Source organism: Trichomycterus rosablanca, chromosome 5 (genome assembly GCF_030014385.1).
Source record: "Trichomycterus rosablanca isolate fTriRos1 chromosome 5, fTriRos1.hap1, whole genome shotgun sequence".
Taxonomy (NCBI): Eukaryota; Metazoa; Chordata; class Actinopteri; order Siluriformes; family Trichomycteridae; genus Trichomycterus; species Trichomycterus rosablanca.
This window is the reverse complement of record NC_085992.1, coordinates 34,911,951-34,932,736: the sequence shown is the minus strand read 5'-3', so window position 1 is coordinate 34,932,736 and position 20,786 is coordinate 34,911,951. Positions and strand designations below refer to the sequence as shown.

General features: G+C 37.9%; 2 protein-coding genes across 2 annotated transcripts; both read right to left on the bottom strand.

The window, feature by feature from the left end:
• Nucleotides 1–1,378: 1,378 nt before the first annotated feature.
• On the bottom strand, nucleotides 1,379–6,837 carry pank2 (pantothenate kinase 2). Its single transcript, XM_062995095.1, has 7 exons — nucleotides 6,538–6,837; nucleotides 4,879–5,231; nucleotides 4,506–4,759; nucleotides 3,278–3,454; nucleotides 3,055–3,178; nucleotides 2,444–2,569; nucleotides 1,379–2,323 (listed from the first exon to the last, which is right to left on the bottom strand). Exons 1-7 carry the CDS (start codon nucleotides 6,740–6,742, stop codon nucleotides 2,273–2,275), a joined length of 1,290 nt encoding a protein of 429 aa, XP_062851165.1. The 5' UTR covers nucleotides 6,743–6,837; the 3' UTR covers nucleotides 1,379–2,272.
• A 2,329-nt stretch (nucleotides 6,838–9,166) lies between these two features.
• Nucleotides 9,167–19,957, bottom strand: mavs (mitochondrial antiviral signaling protein). The gene is made up of 6 exons (XM_062995094.1): nucleotides 19,899–19,957; nucleotides 15,704–15,785; nucleotides 15,486–15,615; nucleotides 14,580–14,760; nucleotides 13,239–13,981; nucleotides 9,167–11,596 (listed from the first exon to the last, which is right to left on the bottom strand). Exons 3-6 carry the CDS (start codon nucleotides 15,606–15,608, stop codon nucleotides 10,766–10,768), a joined length of 1,878 nt encoding a protein of 625 aa, XP_062851164.1. The 5' UTR covers nucleotides 15,609–15,615; nucleotides 15,704–15,785; nucleotides 19,899–19,957; the 3' UTR covers nucleotides 9,167–10,765.
• Nucleotides 19,958–20,786: the final 829 nt, after the last annotated feature.

The window sequence follows — 20,786 nt, the reverse complement described above, 5'->3', positions numbered from 1 at the left end:
AAGGCAAAAGTACCTTCAGAAAACACACAGTGGTCCTTTCACCGTAAGGAAAAGATTTTTCCATGTTTCTCTGAATAGATCATCATATGAACGCTTTTAGTGATATACCGAGTGACTCTCAAGCCTAAATGAAACACATAAACCATGTATTCTTAACGTTTTTGAACACCTTCGGGTCCGAAGTGTAATATTATATGCTAGTTATAATTATTCAAAGATATTTAGTAATATCCTCACATTAAAAATTACCACTATTGTTTGAACATAGTGTTTCATCAAATTTAGATCATAACATCACATCTAACACTCGTATAGAGAAAGATAACATCCCAACAAACAAGCTACGCTGTCACAGCTTTGTATCCACAGAACGGTTATTTTTGACAATTGCACGATGTAATTACAAAGTCAGCTACGTTGTACTTTAACGTTTTAAATAATTAAAGCAATATAAAAACACATACGTCAAAAAAATTTAATAGTACAGAAAATGAGGCATGTTATTGCCCACCTTTAATCAACATACCTGTATTATTGCCTAGCTACTTTAGCTACTACAATTGCTAGTTAACCGCTATGTAAAATGGTACAGCCTAAATTATTCATTTTAGCCTTGTTTTCCAATAACATTACATGTTGTTAATTAGTTTATAATGTTTTATAAAACAAAATGATAAAGCTGGCCAACTATATTTTTTCATTTAAAAATGACAATTTTAACATGCTTATTAAAAACAAAATCTCCAGAATGTTCCAGGTGAGCACAAAGCTTATATAGTAAAGTTTGTCAGAATGTAAGCTCCAAATAAAATAAATTGACTGAGCTAGTAATTATTGTTCAAAATGGTATACGTTTATATTTATCTGTCTGGAATTTGTTTTTATTTTCTGCAACCCCCTTTGCTCTCAGGTAACTCAATGTAGGGCCCCAGCCCCAAGGTTAAAAACCGCTGCGATGTGATAATGTGTTTTGACCATAAGCTGTATACAGGATATACCATGATGGACAAAATAGTGATAACAATATATTAGCATCAATGATGTAAAAAGATGCACTTGCTGCAAATCCAGAACAAAGGCAAACAAGCATTGAAAGGTTGCTTGAAAGGACAAAATTCATACATGCGACATAAGACAACAGAAAGTGCTAACTGAGCTGTTTTCTAGCAGATACATTCTGGTATCTACACTATTATTTCCTATACATCTTACCCATGAAACTGTGTATGTAATTGTGATATAATTATTTATTTCAAAGTCAAGCTAATTTGTCATTTGTGTTTTAACCACCCCGTATGATATTGTTTATGATATTGATTCAAGCTAGCCACATGTATTTGTGTTAAAACATGGTACAGGACTTTAGTGGCACAGTAGATTTAGTGTTGTTAACATTTTTTATTGTAAAATAAGTACAAAGTTGGGGTGTACAATAATATATATATATACACAAGAAATTTAGACCTTTTTCTTGAACAATGGTAATTTTACTTTCATAGTAATAATTACAAAATAATATTTTATAACAATAACTTGATTACATTTAAACAAAAATGTGTATAGAAAGTAAAAAACCTAACCTCACAATCCCAAAAGTTCCACATCTTTGGTTAGATCTCCAGCCAAGTTGCCTTAAGATAAGGACTAAGACAATCATTTACATTTACAATAACTTTTAATTACGCTAGCCCACCACTGCCAAAATGCTGTGCTATATGCCAGCCAGGCATCTAAGCAGACATGATTGACTATGTTTTGGGAGAATTGGGGGTGGGGGGTGATTGATAGAGGCTCAAAAGCCATGTGAAGGATTGGCACCCTGTCCAGGGTATTCCTGCCTAGCACCCAGTGTTTTTGGTAAAACAGGACCAGCCACGACCCTGACCTAGAAAAAGCAGTTGATAAAAATGAAATAATTTCCTAAAAGTATTTTCACTGACAATTATTTTTTTTCTACAATGATAGCTATTGCTATTGTGTTTTCACAGAAACATTGTAAGATATTTTAATGAAAAAGCTGCTCCCCAGGGAAACCAAAAGCCGTCATATATATTTACAGGTTTTGCCAATAAACCCTGCACATAAACCTTGTCTTCCTAATGTGCTTTCTGCAGTGCAGCTATATAACAGAAAAGTTAAGGGCCATTACTGATACATGCCTCATTACAGATTTAAATTGCAATCAAACAGTCAAGGCATCTTTGGTAAATCCCCAAAATTATTGGGACATTTGATTGTAACCATGACCTGAGACAAGTAGGATCAGCGTTGATCAAGACGGATTCATCAATTCCAACAGCGCTCCGACAGCACCAAAATAACCCTTTTGATAAAAGAAAACACAATTAAAGGTCAATCATGAGACATCTTTTATTGTTTATTTAGGCTTGGCAGTCTGAAGTTTTGTCAAAGAGCACACATACACACAATTAAAAACACATACCTCATGTCTAAGGAAAAGTGCTTTGAGCTGTCCTTTACTCCAGTAGTCCATAGCATAAGCCAACAGCTTCATGGATAAAGTGTTCACTCTTAGGAAGTTCCCAACAAACATTACTCTCTCAATATTCTAAATAAGAAATACATTTATTACACCCTCAGAACAAATAAAAACCACTGTAGATTGTGGGATAATAAGTTGCAGGACACGTTCATGCATGATGTGCTGCTTGGACCCCTAGTCACTCATAGCCCTGTACAATGCTGCTTGATCCAGATTCCACAAGGCAGCACCGTAAAGAGGCTGAGAGACTATGGCAAAGTCAAATAGACACAAAGAACATAAAGCATAAAAACATAAGAAACAATGGAGCAATCTTTTTATTATAATGTATTTAATACAATACTTTTTCAACATCAGAGCTCCGAGTTTGATATCCGATACTGCTCTGATACATCATCAGTTACTAATCCCTGCATTATCACAATTTTAGAAAATGTGTCTTATGTTCATGTTTAAAATCTGTTGCATGTCAGTAAATACTGCATACATTCACAGTTAAAATGTGTCAGTGAATCAGATCATTACATATATTGAACTCAATCAGTGCATACCTCATTAAGTGCACACATGCGTGTGATTGATCCTATGTTGTTTGTAATGGTGACAAGTGTAGCTCTTGCCAAGTCCTCTTTTGTGACAGAATTTCTCTTGTCTTTGCACATCATATTCCCAAAGCTGAAAAGGTTAAACATCTATATTAGGAATACATACTTGAAAATCACATAAAAAACATTTTATAAATCCCCATATTTGAGCTATAATTTTATTGTATACCTTGAGGCAACAGCCCATCCCGGCAAACCAAATCTCTCATAGTCACCCCCATAAATATCCCTGACCAGTTTATCCACACAAGTGCTTTCTCCACTTGATGCCATTTCCAGTGCTTCTTCAAAGGTGGAGCAGCCAGTCAGCAGGCAACACAGTCCCAAGAAGGTGCCACCACCCAAACTAAAAACAGACAGAGGAGTTGAAGTTCAGTGTAACTGATTCTGTTTTAAGTGCACAAAACAACAAAAGCAGTATTCCTACCCCATAAGTATGTTTCTATAGATACAGTTTTTAGGCTGAGCGATTCTTGATAAGCACACCCATTTCTTTCAACTATGTTGTCCATTTTATCAAGTGAGATATATGACTGGTTAAATTAAGGAACTATTCCTTTTTGTTGTCATTTTTCAGCATTGTATATCTTATAAACATACACTTACCAGTCCCTTTTATTAGGAACCTGTACACCTGCTTAACTGTGTATTTTTTCATCAGCCAGTCAGTCATGTGGCAGCACCAAACTAAATACCATCATGCAGACAAAGGGCGAGAGTGTCACATAGTCTTATAACATCAATCAATAAAATGAGGAAGGGGTTTGAAAGTGATCTGATTGGCACCAACAACAGTGCCATTGTAAAAGTCAAACAGGCTGGTTTGAGCCGAGCTTGGACGTTTGCATAACTAGAGTTTACAGAGTGGTGTCAAAAACAACAAAGGAATCAGTGAGCAACAGTTCTGTTGGCAGAAGGGACTTGTTGAGGTCAAATGAGACAGACCTTTTGAACATTGCAGAGCATTATATTTACTTGTCAATCAAACCTAGGTGCAATTTTAAAAAGCCAGTCCACCTACTGCATGTTTTCTTTGGGAGGTGTCAAAGTAAAAAAATAAGGACAATGGTAAAAAAGTAATTAATTAAAAGAAAAATACATACATCTATGTCAAATGAAGGGCATCAATTGCTCAGCTATTTACTCACTTAGACATAAGGTCATTTAGAGAGCAAGTATAACTACTGGCATTTTTGGGAGATAAAAAGAAACTGGTGAAACTGCACATCAATGTAAGAAAACATGCGAAACATATACTGTTATCAGAATCTGTACAATCTGAACCCAGATCCCTAGTACCCTGGTGATGTGTGGCACCCGCACTACCTGCATAGTAGTAATATACATAGTGATCAGACCTAAATAGTCTTTATCTCTTATTTTAAGCTCCGACTGACCTTGTGCCAGTGACACGTTTGTAATTGTCTTTGGAGTACACGGCCAGTATGCTGACTCCAGAGCCAATGTTGACCAGCAGCAGAGGGTAGGGGTTCTCTAGATTAAAGGGTTTCTGCTCACAGTGGTCTGTGTTTGTGGGGTTCTCATAGTAGTAACACTCAGGAGACCCACTTGAGACAACTGAGTCAATGTAAAGTACACCCTTAATCAGACAGTCCAACTCATCCAGCTTCAGCAGCTCCAGGTCTGCCATCTAAAAAAAAAAGAACCAGGACAAGTTTTTATTCAATTAAACATGCTGAACATTCACAGCTCAACATTACAATCTAGGCATTTAAAGAAGACTACATGAGTGTGATTGAATGTACGCACTGTGCGGAAGTCATCTTCAAATTTGTACGCACCACCGCCAGTGGCGCAGAGCATGGTATGCAGGCTGGAAAAGTGTTTGTCTCTTGCCATCTGTAGGAAAGCTGGGAGATCCTGTGTGGGAAAGCGGATAAAGTGCATGCTGCCCCGACGTCCCCACAGCATGAGGTCAGGCAGTTCCAGGTGGACATCTCTGATGCCTGTTTTGCTATAGGCTGTTTGTGAGGTGAGATAATGGCGGATACTTTTCAGATTTTCCACCTCCTCCTGTTCTTCTTCTGCTGTGATGTCTTTTGGCTCAAAGTACACCAACTTTACCAAGGTACCACCTATATCCATTCCAAACCATGGGAAAGCTGTGGGACCAGAAAGAAATAAAAAAATTACATAATAATCATACAGTTAACAGAAACCCTAGTAGCTGCAATTACTTTGTACGGCTACTGACTGAAGCCCATCTAATACTAGAGCCAGACAAACATTACCACATCACTGCTGAACATTCAGTGATCCACCACCCATACAATACCTGCTCAGTGTAACCTAATGTACCAGAACAACTACAGAAAAACTTGTTTGTGTATTTTAAGATAATCATAGTGTAAAAATATCAGAATTGATTTACCTGTAAGAGCAATTTCTTATAGCAGTTTTCTTAATTATTAAATTATATGTGTTGGGGGGTGGCCATCTTATATATAGCAACTTACACAGATCAGCCATAACATTAAAACCACCTCCTTGTTTCTACACTCACTGTCCATTTTATCAGCTCCACTTACCATATAGAAGCACTTTGTAGTTCTACAACTACTGACTGTAGTCCATTTGTTTCTCTATATAAACCTCTATATTAACCTCCTTTAACTCTGTTCTTTAATGGTCAGGACCCCCACAAAGTAGGAATTATTTAGGTGGTGGATCATTCTCAGCACTGCAGTGACAGTGACATGGTGGCAGTGTGTTAGTGTGTGTTGTGCTGGTATGAGTGGATAAAACACAGCAATGCTGCTGGAGTTTTTAAACACCTCACTGTCACTGCTGGACTGAGAATGGTCCACCAACCAAAAACATCCAGCCAACAGCACCCCATGGGTATCTTAGAGCATCACTTTTATATATTATGTTCTTATACATACAGTTTTTCAAAAACAGTATTCGAGACTAGTATTGGGGTACTTTGCTTAAAAGAATAAAGTTTGGAAACCACTGGTCTGTAACCAGTTTTGTTACTACAGTGGGATCAGTTTTCCTTACAGGTGATGATTTATTTTCGTTGTTTAGTATTGTATTAATTAAAGTGAAACCATGTCTACTTTACAAATAGTATAAAGTATCTAGTTTGCAGTATTTATTATGTTTAAATTTACTGTTCACAAATAATAGAAAATTCGATAACAACGGTCATTGTGACCCTACAGACTTCAATAAACATTTATGGATGTAGATGGTGGGCGTAGCCCTGTCGTTACATTTTAACTATTTTTATTTTTATACAAGCTTTTACAATGTTGGTGCAACCTTAAAAAAATAATTAATTGTTCGCTTCGCCAGACGCTATACTATCGAGATTCTGAACCTTTAAAATGACTAGAAGAATGAATAGGCCCTTTAGCACTGCAGCTAGTTCGCTAACATTAAGGCTACGACAAGAACACCTACGCGGCCTGTTTTTCTTCAGTGAGTCGAGCCTCTGTCTCACTGAGCTCGGGTTCGACACCCGCCGCTCTCTGGGGCCGCTTCCCCGGGAAGAACTGCTCTCCAGGTTCGCTGTAGCATTAACGCTACTAGCAGCTTCGGTTCTGGAATGGGGCGTTGTATCCTCATCTTCGGCCTCGTCGTCACAGTGACAGCCGTTCAGTTCCATAACAACACTGTGCACTGCACTCTAAAGACCTTTAAACATACAACTACATTAATAAAACAAAAGCCAAACTCGCACATTTTATTTAAGCCTCGTCCATAATGAACTTGTGATGTGTCGTCGCGAACGAGTCGGCTCTTTAAGTTCTATCAGGAACCGACTCGTGGAGTAGAGCTGATGCTTTTAAACTGCGGTTAACCTCTGAAAAATGCTAATAATCGGCATAACAAATGAATATTTTAATTTAATCCTTAGTAGGATCAACAATGTATAAAATAGTTTTTTCCCTCAATTTATATTGTATCGTTTATTAAATTGCGTTGTAGTGATATGTAATGTTGATGTATGCTGGTTTACATTGTTATACGTTGTTTAAACTATAGTGTATTGTGTAAATATTTTAAATACTTTTAAAACAACAAAGTTAAACGTGCTATTTTGTTGTAAATGTTTTAGTAATTGGGGAGTAAAGCTAAGATGTTAATTTAAAATGTAAGTCATCGATAGATAACACGTATGTATATACAGGGGTTGGACAAAATAACTGAAACACCTGTCATTTTAGTGTGGGAGGTTTCATGGCTAAATTGGACCAGTCTGGTGGCCAATCTTCATTAATTGCACATTGCACCAGTAAGAGCAGAGTGTGAAGGTTCAATTAGCAGGGTAAGAGCACAGTTTTGCTCAAAATATTGCAATGCACACAACATTATGGGTGACATACCAGAGTTCAAAAGAGGACAAATTGTTGGTGCACGTCTTGCTGGCGCATCTGTGACCAAGACAGCAAGTCTTTGTGATGTATCAAGAGCCACGGTATCCAGGGTAATGTCAGCATACCACCAAGAAGGACAAACCACATCCAACAGGATTAACTGTGGACGCAAGAGGAAGCTGTCTGAAAGGGATGTTCGGGTGCTAACCCGGATTGTATCCAAAAAACATAAAACCACGGCTGCCCAAATCACGGCAGAATTAAATGTGCACCTCAACTCTCCTGTTTCCACCAGAACTGTCCGTCGGGAGCTCCACAGGGTCAATATACACGGCCGGGCTGCTATAGCCAAACCTTTGGTCACTCGTGCCAATGCCAAACGTCGGTTTCAATGGTGCAAGGAGCGCAAATCTTGGGCTGTGGACAATGTGAAACATGTATTGTTCTCTGATGAGTCCACCTTTACTGTTTTCCCCACATCCGGGAGAGTTACGGTGTGGAGAAGCCCCAAAGAAGCGTACCACCCAGACTGTTGCATGCCCAGAGTGAAGCATGGGGGTGGATCAGTGATGGTTTGGGCTGCCATATCATGGCATTCCCTTGGCCCAATACTTGTGCTAGATGGGCGCGTCACTGCCAAGGACTACCGAACCATTCTGGAGGACCATGTGCATCCAATGGCGGTGCCGTGTATCAGGATGACAATGCACCAATACACACAGCAAGACTGGTGAAAGATTGGTTTGATGAACATGAAAGTGAAGTTGAACATCTCCCATGGCCTGCACAGTCACCAGATCTAAATATTATTGAGCCACTTTGGGGTGTTTTGGAGAAGCGAGTCAGGAAACGTTTTCCTCCACCAGCATCACGTAGTGACCTGGCCACTATCCTGCAAGAAGAATGGCTTAAAATCCCTCTGACCACTGTGCAGTACTTGTATATGTCATTTCCAAGACGAATTGACGCTGTATTGGCCGCAAAAGGAGGCCCTACACCATACTAATAAATTATTGTGGTCTAAAACCAGGTGTTTCAGTTATTTTGTCCAACCCCTGTAAGTCTGGACATGATATTGCTTGCTTAAAAACTCCCAACTCTACGGAACGAGGAGACTGACATGACTCACTAAAACTGAGGGAATCGACACGCAGCTGTTCGTATCAATGTGTCGACAGCTATCCAAGTACTGAAAATAGACTCGACTTTGAAGCTTCGGAGTCGATTCCTCAAATTCTGTACGAGGCTGTCAAAAGACGACATCCAAAGCGGGCAAGATTTTGCTGTTGCTGTAAGACAAATGTCTCTCTCCACTGGTGACACCAACCTACGATGTTAAATTTGTGTTGAAAATGTAAATATTGTTACAAAGAAATTTTACATAAAGTGTCTCAAAGTAAAAATCACAGTAAAAAGCTTAAAGTCACAGTAGCAGTTATTAGAAATGCTTGTTGTATACTCTACAGTATATCCAAATGGTAAATTTCACAAAAGCTTAAAATGCTGATACATTTAGTTAACTGTCATTTACCATACCATTAAATTAACCAAAGTGACTTACAACTGACACAGAATACAATGCAACCAAGTGCCTGGTTTAGAAGCCCAACAGTGGCAACTTGGTGGGGTTTGAACCAGCTACCTCCTGATCAATTGTACAATAACTTAACCACAAATCTATTTATTTATAAAGATTTTAATTTCATGTTTTACACACTTTGGTTACATTCATGACACAACAGGTAGTTACTCGTTACACAAGATTCATCAGTTCACAAGTTTAATATCAAACTCATGGACAATTTTGAATCTTCAATTCACCTTACTTGCATGTCTTTGTACTGTGGGAGGAAAATGACACAGACACAGGAAGAACATGCAAACTCCGCACAGAAAGGACCCAGACTGCTCCACCTGGGAATCAAACCCAGGACCTTCTTGCTGTGAGGCGACAGAGCTACCCACTGATCCACTGTGCCGCCCCCACCAATCTATTAAACCTGACTTAAAATAAATCTGGCTATTCTTGTCAGTTTAACCCCTTAAGATAACTTTACAAGGTGTAAATAAAAGCAACAATCATCCTAGGTGGCAAACTGTTTTATATTTGAAATCTAATAAAACAATCTTGAACATTTCCTGATGACTTACTGAAATGTAACCTGTAGATGGTTAATCTCATATGCATTTGGTTAATTAAACAGACAGTGTTTTTTCCCCAGACACCATTTTATTGTGATTACACATTTCTTTGCAGTCTTGCAATAAGGATCAGGCTGGTGCACATCACAGAAAATCTATATACAACAATAAAAACTTTAAGCTCAGGCATAGGTCTACGTTATAAAACAGTAAAATTTCCCAATTTAAGGTGCTGATGTGTGAATATAAAAACAATACAGAAACCATCACCCCATACAGACAAAATTCTAAATATTATTACATCTTTTCATACCATTTTGTGAGTGGTTTTAAGTGCGATAGGTTAGGTACTGACTATACATGGTTGTCAGCTGAGTGTGATTTAAGACAAGCATCATGGCCCTCTATAGGGTACAGAACTAGAAAACTAGCCAAACAACATATTGTTTGTTTAAATAAAAAAATATAATAATCTATATATACTACACAATTAAAGGAAATTACATTTTGGAATCTTACCTATAAGGTACCTATAAAGTCAATGTTTAACTCCATCCCAATTTTTTGAGAATTTTCTTTCACTTATAACCCACCTCATTCTCTTGTCTTCAAGCTACAATTCCAATATTTGAATAACAACATGGCAAATTGTGAAGTAACGTGTAATGAATCTAAACTTTACAGCTACTTTCTGCCACTTGAAGCTTTGGTTTCACTAATGAAATTAATGCTCTTGCACTGCTTTTAGGATTACACACATAAAAAAAAAATCAATAATATTTCCCAACTGTGGGACTGTCAGATATATGAAGTTGTGCTTTACGTAGCAGGAGAAGAAGTTAGCAAGCTGTAGGCTTATACACATGGCATAGCTGATGGTGCTGAAATTAAATGGCTGTATACATCGCAGAATACATGTGACATATTATTTTTCACTGATTTTATGATGTAACTAGACAAATTTGGGTAAGCCTGATTTTCGAGATAACAGATTGATTTATTAATGATTAATTTACTTTGTAATGCAATATAAAGAACCTAAATAAAACATGATTATTTAGAACAAGGCACTTGTATAATTTACATGTTAAGAAACCTTTTTAAAAGCATCAGCGTTGGTCTACAGTGGATACTAATAAATATTAGATAGGTCACATGCTCTAATTTTGTTACTTTAGCTTCCAGGCAATAAAAATAGCAGTCACGCCAACAGCTGCAGCTATAAGGCGAGAATTAGACTGGAGTTGGCTCAGCATTCCCTGAGGTTCTTCTCTCTGCTCTGATTGAGGGGAAACATTTTTGCCTGAAGCATTCAATTCTGACTCCTGTCTGTTGACATTGGCTGGAACTGCATACACTGACAAGTCTGCAGCAGAACCTGTCTGCCCACTGGCAGGAACATAATTTACCTGGCCTTCTGAAACAGAAGACTGAATTCGATTCCCAGTTTCACTATTGTGGTGTCGGCTTACTGACTCATTATTTGAACTAAGGTTTTGTACTGATGGCATCTCAGAAAACTCAACATTGTGTTCTAACACATCTGATGCTATCTGCATACTCTGACTGACAGACTCATAGTGGTTCTCCTCTGGCTCATTAGGAGAGAAAGAATTTTGAACTGCATTTTCAGAATGAGAATCAGAACTATGCCTTGTGAAATGGCTGAACAAGAGCTCATCAGAACTGACTGAACAGCATGGCCCAGCAAGTTCCATAGCTCTTTGAGGGTTGGGCACTGGGGTAGCTCTGGCCCGGTGCTCTGATGAAGAGCCCCCAGTCCCTGTGGTGGCATGACTGATCTCCAAATCTTCAGAAGTGAAGGGCACTTCAAAAGTGGGTTCCTCTTCGCATAGCATGCCAGGCTTACTAAAATACACATCAGCATCTGCAGCATTGTGAGGCAGGGGCACTGCTGCTGCTGCTGTTCCTGGGGATGTCACCTGAGCTTGGTAGCCCTCTGAGTTTGGTAGCACTGAATTGTGAACGCTCTCCTCAGGCTGCAAAAGAAAATACTTGTTAAACATATAATATCTATATCTATCTATCTATCTATCTATCTATCTATCTATCTATCTATCTATCTATCTATCTATCTATCTATCTATCTATCTATCTATCTACATACATACATACATACATACACAGAATTTGATATAAACAGATCTTAAAAGATTTTGCTAAAACAAAAGCCACATTTATAGATTTTAGATAGCACTGCATATCCTAATTGAGCCAATTACAGCATCAAAGGTGCTAATGTTGACTGCTATAACAGGTTCCCCTGACCAACATGAAAACATAATAAAACAACTAAAATACTCCAATACAACCCCACAATATTTATTCTCTCAAAATGCATGTTTCTGTGTGTTGGGTGTGTGTTGAAATAACATGTTGAGTGAGTTATAAGGTAATTTTATAAGGGTATTTTTTTATTTATACTTCGTACAGCCAAAAGTTTACTAAACATGTATATGATTTGCCCAGGTGGCACAGGGGAAAATCCGCTAGCACACCAGCGCCAAGATTCTGAGCTCCCGGGGATTGAATCCCAGCACTGCTACTGATCGGTTGGACGCCCTCTAGCAGGCACAATTGGCTAAAGCCTGCAGTAGACAAAATTGGACTCCAGTTTTCTTGGTGAAACAGACTGAACTAAGGGATGGGGTTATCAACGGTGTGTAACGACCTTGGTTGCCCAGGGCGCCTGTACAGAAAGTGAAGGAGCAGAGATCAGGGCATAGCTCTCTGTACCCGAAGCCGATCTCACACACAAATCCACAGAAGTATGGGATAATAAGAAGGGATTGGTGGTTGCCCAGTGTGTGTCAGGCGAATATACACCCTCCTTGGACGCCATTGGGGTCCCCAGAAGCAGATTGGCTACTCTAAATTGGGAGAAAATATGATTTTATTTTATTTCTGAAACAGTTTTCAGAAACCTTTTGTCTGAGTAAATGTTTAAACTTAAATATTGTTTGAGGTCATGTTGTGTGTATTTTGTACAAACTTTGGCTGTTAATTTGGTTGTGTGGAAAGTTTAAAACTGTCATTTAACTTTGTGGCATGGTCTCTGATCATTATGGACTATGATTGGGCTATGATTTAATGCAAATGGTGACCTCTCTGTACCAATATTAATAATGGCTAGTCTGTCTGCACCCATTAGAATGTCATAAGAATTACAGTGTGAAAGTCTAGGAAGCCCCATATAAATCTCCTTAGTCTCATGTTGATCTATTTCTAAGCAACTTTAGGTCCCAACATCATCTGTACAAACAAAAGTCTTGAGAGGATTGGAGACAGGACAATAATAACAAATAAACAACAACAATAAAGTAATACAATTGATAAAACTCAATAGAAAAAAATGGGACTTGAATATAGAAAAGACTGCCAACTTCATCACTGGAGAAGAAACACTGCACTCCAGGTACACTGCACCACAGATCTCTAAGTAACACATCCACAGCACCAATGAACAAAACTTAAGAACAGAAAAAACAGATACCAGCAAAAAACGACAAAAGGAGTAGCCAGGCAGGTTGCCAAGTCCAACCATCAGCCAGATATGTCATACAGACAGACTACTAATTAACAGCACTAACAACATTTCTTTTTATTTATACATGTATTTACCTGGGTCCTGTTCAAGCTGTTCTGCAAGTCCTGGGTTAAGACAGTCTCTTTTTCAGGAGGGCAAGTGTCTTGGATGGGGTGTTTTACAGAACTGAAGCTCTCTGGGATTGCCTCTGGAACTTTGCTCTCCTCTTGTGTAACAGGAAGCTGGGAAGGGGTGAAGGAATTGTTGAACTGGCTTGAGGACACGGTTAATGGATTGTTGGAAATGGAAGGTGCAGCAACTAAGGATGGTACAGAATGGGCAGTACGGCTATCCAAAGAACCCAAAGAAGATGTGGCTACGGAGCTGATTGAGACCCCAATTTGCTCATGTCTGCAGGTTACCTGGGGAGCAGAAACTGGAGAAGGGGGTCTTACATGAGAAGCTAATACAGATGGTGGTAATTCTGCAGTTTGGGCTGGTTCAGAAGGAGAGGATATTGGAGTTTTAGGGGCTGAAACTAAGGCAGGGGCTTCAACTTGGTCAGCTAAGTTAGGAAGAGAAGACTTAATGTGGGGAGGAGCAAATGATGGTACTAAAGCTTTGTTTGGAAGAGGAATTAGCAAGGATGGGGTAAATTGTGGGTCATTATGGACTGTTGCTGTGGTAACTGTTGCTGAAGCTGCAGCTGGAACTGTGGCTTGAGCCAAAGAAGCAGGGGCAGAGGCAGGACTGGGAGACGGACATGGTGCAGAACTAACTTCAGTAGCGGCAGGAGCAGTAGCTGAAGGAGAAGCAGCTTCAGCATTATTCCTTTGGGCTAGGGATAAAACAAACAAACAAACAAAAAAACCTAGGTCACAGCAAATGTAATTAAATGTTAACATATAGTAAGATGAAAGCAACTACAATTTTAGAAGAAATAAATGTTTGTTTTTAGCTGCTCCTATTTCTATCCTGGCTTTGACAAGTACAGACTGGCCCTGAGAGCGAACAGACAGAGTGCGCTTTCCAATAGCTAGGCTGTTTTGTTTAAAATCCCCCCACTCTGACACTAGCCAATGCACCACCAAGATGTAAACCTTGGATCCCTAGATCTTATCAGCAGTTGGCTAACGTACTTTAGCAGTATGCAACCTGAGTGCCCTGAGTATGTTTCTGTGTGAATATATCACACAACAAATTTTCACAAGGTCACAGTCAAATTTTAAAAGTTTAAGTTTTTTCAAACAAAGTGTGTTTCAATAATTCATAGAAATAATAAAGTCACAAAATATGCAAAAACTAATGCCAATATGCAATATCACTATATAATTCCTGATTGTATATCACTATACAATTCCTTGTGTTTAGTTTATAATATAAATATGACAATGTTGAAGCAAAGGAAAGGTAAAAGCCATTAGCAGTGCACTGACTGTTGATTCCTCTTATTCTGTTATAATACTCTTCAATCTCATCAGCCAGAGTTGGATAACCACACCCCCGCAATGCATTGATGAACTGATCAGGCCAGTTCTCTCTTCTGCGTAGGTTTTCAAGCAGCAGACTAACAGCATTGTAGTTTCCATATTGGTCTCTTTTAGCCTCCACCTCCTCCTGTGAAAACCAATCAGGATAAAATTGGCAAACAGAACATTATATAACAGCACTAAAGTCATTATAAAATTATTATTATTTGACTAAAAATGTTAATTTAGAGAAAGTGGACAGAATAATGGCAACTACTGAACTTTCTATAAATGTCTGATTGTTTAATGGACAGAAATACAAATTTATGAGTATTGTTTTGTTTTGGTTAACCATACTGCTATATAAGGCATTGTTATCCTAGTACATGCAAATGTCATAAGGAAATAGTTTTTGCACCATAAAGAGCACCTGGTCTTGTAAAATAACATCATCTCTCCATAAAATATCACATATCAAGGAGCTTACTATCAGAGCTCTTTTTAAAATAATGCAGACTTTTATTTACATTTACATTTACATTTTCAGCATTTAGCAGACGCTTTTTATCCAAAGCGACTTACACAATGAGCGGAACACAATGAGCAATTGAGGGTTAAGGGCCTTGCTCAGGGACCCAACAGTGGCAACTTGGTGGTGGCGGGGCTTGAACCAGCAACCTTCTGTTTACTAGTCCAGTACCTTAACCACTGAGCTATCACTGGCCCGTCACATAAATCACATATTTGTCAATCATGTGATTTACTATTGTCCTGGTGTTAATAAAAACAAGTCTTTTATGTTTCACATTACTTTGTCCACTACTGCAGATTTCAAAAGTCTACAGTGTTAATAATCATACATTATATTATTACCACATCAGTTCGCGTGAGGCAGTCCAAATGAGGCATAACTTCTCTCACTTTGACATCTGTGCACAAACGACCCATTATTTTTTTTATTTTGTCTTCATATAGCTTGTTATTTACATATGCCATCTTCACACTAACAAAAGAAGAAAAAAAAAATGTTTACTTAATGATCTAATTTTAATAGAATGAATGAAATGTAAACATCTGGGTGATTTCAGTACCTTTTTTAAATGTATTAGACTGTGAATATATGCTTTTATTTCATTGACTTTGCTCCTGTCTGTCCTGGTGTCAAAAACAGTCCTGGAAAAACAACACAGAATGCACATGTAACATTTTTTTTTAAATCTTTGCCAAGATTGTAATAATCTGGTAACAACTCTAGCTTGGTAATAATAACCAGGTATTATGTAGCATGATGTACAGCAATCACTGCCTTTCACTGGAATTTCCTTGATATCAGACTTGCTGAATGGGGAAATATTGTGAAAGTAAAAGTGAAAGTAAAAATGTAAAATGTGCTTGGAAAATCCAGAGTTTCTGTTTTGATTTTGATGTAGGGAGCATTATAATAGACAGATACAAAAAAAACTACAACAGCATAAAGAACTGGACATAATTGCAAATGCAAATTACTAGTAGAAAGTTTTGGTGAAAACAATAAATTACTGAATTACTGAAAGAATAGTGACCAAGATGTAGAGTCTGTATAACTGTTTTAGTCATGCTACATATATTATAAGGGGAATTTCCTCTAACTTTACAAAACTTTCAAGCTTTAGGAAGTTATTAAGTATGATCTAATTTTGAGTAACAATAAATTACTGAATTACTGAAAGAATAGTGACCAAGACGTAAAGTCTGTATAACTGTTTTAGTCATGCTACATATATTATAAGGGGAATTTCCTCTAACTTTACAAAACTTTCAAGCTTTAGGAAGTTATTAAGTATGATCTAATTTTGAGTAACAATAAATTACTACAAAAAGTTATTAATTACATACTTCAGACTAATGTGTACTAACAAAACATTAAATAACACACTAAAACATTTACCCTCAGATAAAGAAGGGCTGGGTGATAGATGTACACATATACACCAATCAGCTATAACATTAAAACCACCTCCTTGTTTCTACACACATTGTCCATTTTATCAGCTCCACCTACCATATAGAAGCACTTTGTAGTTCTACAATTACTGACTGTTGTCCATCTGTTTCTCTGCATACTTTGTTACCCCTCTTTCACCCTGTTCTTCAATGGACAGGACTCTCTCAGGACCACCACAGAGCAGGTATTATTTGGGTGGTGGATCATTCTCAGCACTGCAGTGACACTGACATGGTGGTGGTGTGTTAGTGTGTGTTGTGCTGGTATGAGTGGGTCAGACACAGCAGCGCTGATGGAGTTTTAAACACCTCATTGTCACTGATGGACTGAGAATAGTCCACCAACTGTGCCCTGTGGGCAGCGTCCTGTGACCACTGTGCACAAACGACCCCTTATTTTTACATCTTACATCTACAAGGTGGACCAACTAGGTAGGAGTGTCTAATAGAGTGGACAGTAAGTGGACACAGTATTTAAAAACTCCAGCAGCGCTGCTGTGTCTGATCCACTCATACCAGCACAACACACACTAACACCACCACCACCACCATGTCAGTGTCACTGCAGTGCTGAGAATGATCCACAACCTAAATAATACCTGCTCTGTGGGGGTCCTGACCATTGATGAACAGGGTGAAAGCAGATTAAAAAAGTATGTAGAGAAATATATGGACTACAGTCAGTAATTGTAGAACTACAAAGTGCTTCTATATGGTAAGTGGAGCTGATAAAATGGTTTTAATGTTATAGTTGCTCGGTGTATACAAACAATGTAATATTTACATTCCAATCTAATATTATGATACAAGGTCTAAAATATTATGGGTATCATGATACTTTTTTTTTTTATAATTCACTGTAGCCGAGTAACTAAATAATTTTTAGTGAATGCTTTATCTTGGTCAGGGTCACAGTGGAAAGGGAGCAAATGCACAGTACGTAACAAAAAAGAAAAATAAACACTCAAAATATTGGCAGTTTTTTTTTAAATAAAGGTAAATACTGCAGACACATGGATATTATGTGAAACTCCTTACACAGAATGACTCGAGATGACGTACAAACCCAGGTCCTTAGAACCTTAGATCTGTGCAGCATCCAAACTACCTGCTGTGTCATTGCGCCATCCATGTAAACTTTTACATAATAAAATCTCCACAATTCCCTCATACTTGTTTAACATAATGTTAAATTATGTTAGAATACTTTTAGGAATATTTTGTGGAAATTTTAGCACATTCTGGCAAAAGTTAATAAAATACTTGCCCAGAGTCAAAACACTGATCTCTGGTGCCCTAACCTCTGTGAATACAAGAAAGTGTATACCAGTGTTTTATTTTAAGTTTTTTGTGTTTATTATTTCATTCTATTTTCCCTTTTCCCAATCTAGTTGTGTCCATTTCTATGATTCTAATAAAGTTTCTCTGATTTGGCACCAGTGTTTTGTTGGTGATACAATAGTGATACAATGGTGATATAATAGCTAACCTTTATCAAACTGAATACTGTGATATGCATTAAAGATGTGATCGAAACTGTCACACATCAGCACCAAGGCAGTGCTGTGTGGGAATCTGCTTCTGTAATATCTGACAGTCTGTGCATGCATGTCTTTGGTACATCAATCATCAGGTAAATCTCAGCTGCTGGTCTATGTGGATAAGTAGAGTTTTTCTGGGTAACAAAAACCATCAGGAGATTTAGATCCACACCTAAATGTACACCACTGGACATCACTGACATTTAAGTTGCTTCTGTATCTGGAATCGCTTTAAGATCCAGGCTGCAACTGTTTCTGTTGTTTGGTAGAAAGTTGCTTTTAACTTAAAATTGACTTGAGATTTTCTTCAGTCTTTTCTGTTGCAGCACATGCCCAGATATGTGGATTTGACTCATTAGAAGTTATCATGTATTATTATAAATGTATTAATATAACTCATAAGTTCATACATTTGCAGCCATTATTCACCTATTATCAATGTAAACAATCTTAATAATAAGACATTCATTCAGATTTTTACATTATTTGTAATGAATGGCCTTGAACCCTCAATTGCTTGAACTGTATTCTGTCACAATTTTAAGACACTTTGAGTAAAAATTTTAGCATCTGCTAAATGCTGTAAATGAATAAATAATAAAAAGCAACGATTAGACATTAAATGGAGATTTGTTGATCTCAATAAACATAACAATAAAGTTTTGTTTTAAGTAATGCATAAGTAAAATTAATTGTGCATAAATAAAATGTTGATATAATGATGAATGATAAATCATGTTGCCATTTATCTAATAATGCCTGCATTTAACTGAGCAAAGTGGCTTAACTGGTAACTCTAACTAGCCTGTCCTCAGTTAAAATCATCTAGAACCACCACTGTCTATTCCTCCAGTACAGTTCTACACTAAGGCGCAGGCGGAACCGTGGCTTGGTGGATAGCACTGTTGCCTCACAGCAAGACGGACCTGGGTTTGATTCCCAAGTGGAGTGGTTTGGGGCCAGTTTGCACATTCTTCACATGCCTGTGTGGGCTTCCTCCTAAAATTGCTCGTGACTGTGTTTGACAATGAACTAGAAGTGATGAATCATGTGCAACCTGCCCTGAACTACCTGTCCTGTTATGAATGTAACCAAAGTGTAAAGCATAGTTAAAATGCTAATAAACAATTACATTAAAGTTGTTTTGTTGATTTGTGGTCAAACACCCAAGATATTTTACCTTGGTTTTCTACACAGTTCTCCTACAGTCCTCTTTGGAATTAGAACCTAGTGCTGACTATTCATAGCCATTAATTAACCCAATGGTCTATGAACGATGATAGAGTCAAACATTATTAGAGCCTGAAGGAAACGACAAGGGCAAACGTGCTACACGTACAGTAAGACGTCCTCTAAACGTCTAGGTCATTACTGATGACTAAAACTTCAAAAATATCGAAAGGTTCAAATGAAAAGGCTTGTTTAGCTGTTCTAATGGACTATAGTCTGTGAAGCACTGCCTACACGACTACATTCCCAACAAAGGCAAACGTCGTGGAAGGCAGAAAGAACATGGAGGCTGTTAAATGCAGATAGCGGCTAAACTTATAAGTAAAATGTTATAACGTAAACATTAATACAATCGTGTCTCAGTCACCCGAGAAGACTGTGTAAGCCCTGTAGTATTCTCTCACAGCTTTCACTCACATGTCCTCCCTAAGCGAGCTAGTGTAGCTGGATTTAGGAACAAGACACACAGTGCTGTGTTTATGAAAGCTAACATGTCTACCGCTTCTGTATATAAATATAGGATTTAACGCACCTTTAAAGCCGAAATCTCAAGGAAGTCCCTCGAAAATCGGACTCGGCTTTCACTATGAGGTTCGTCTTCCGCAATACAGAGTTTAAACCCAGCCCACTGCTAGTACAGCTCTGCCCAGTTTTCCCTTTCCAGTCTCAGTGGAGCTCAAGACTTGTAACGTCAATCACGGTGCTTCATGCATATCAATATCACTGATTATCCCTTAATCATTTTACATATGAAGATGAACAAATTTACCCTTAAGGTTGATGTGTTAGAAGCAGTAAAAATGGGCAACCGTAAGGATTTGAGCAGAGGCGTAACTAGCTCATGGGCCCCAGTGCAAAAAAATTTTTTGGGCCCCCTATATATATATACATATACTGGTGCTGGTCATAAAATTAGAATATCATGAAAAAGTTGATTTATTTCAGTAATTCCATTCAAAAAGTGAAACTTGTATATTATATAAAGTAAATATTCATTCATTACAGACAGACTGATATATTTCAAATGTTTATTTTAATATTTTAATGTTGATGATTATAACTGACAACTAATGAAAACCCCAAATTCAGTATCTCAGAAAATTAGAATATTGTGACAAGGTACAATATTGAAGACACCTGGTGCCACACTCTAATCAGCTAATTAACTCAAAACACCTGCAAAGACCTTTAAATGGTCTCTCAGTCTAGTTCTGTAGGCTACACAATCATGGGGAAGACTGCTGACTTGACAGTTGTCCAAAAGACGACCATTGACACCTTGCACAAGGAGGGCAAGACACAAAAGGTCATTGCTAAAGAGACTGGCTGTTCACAGAGCTCTGTGTCCAAGCACATTAATAGAGAGGCGAAGGGAAGGAAAAGATGTGGTAGAAAAAAGTGTACAAGCAATAGGGATAAC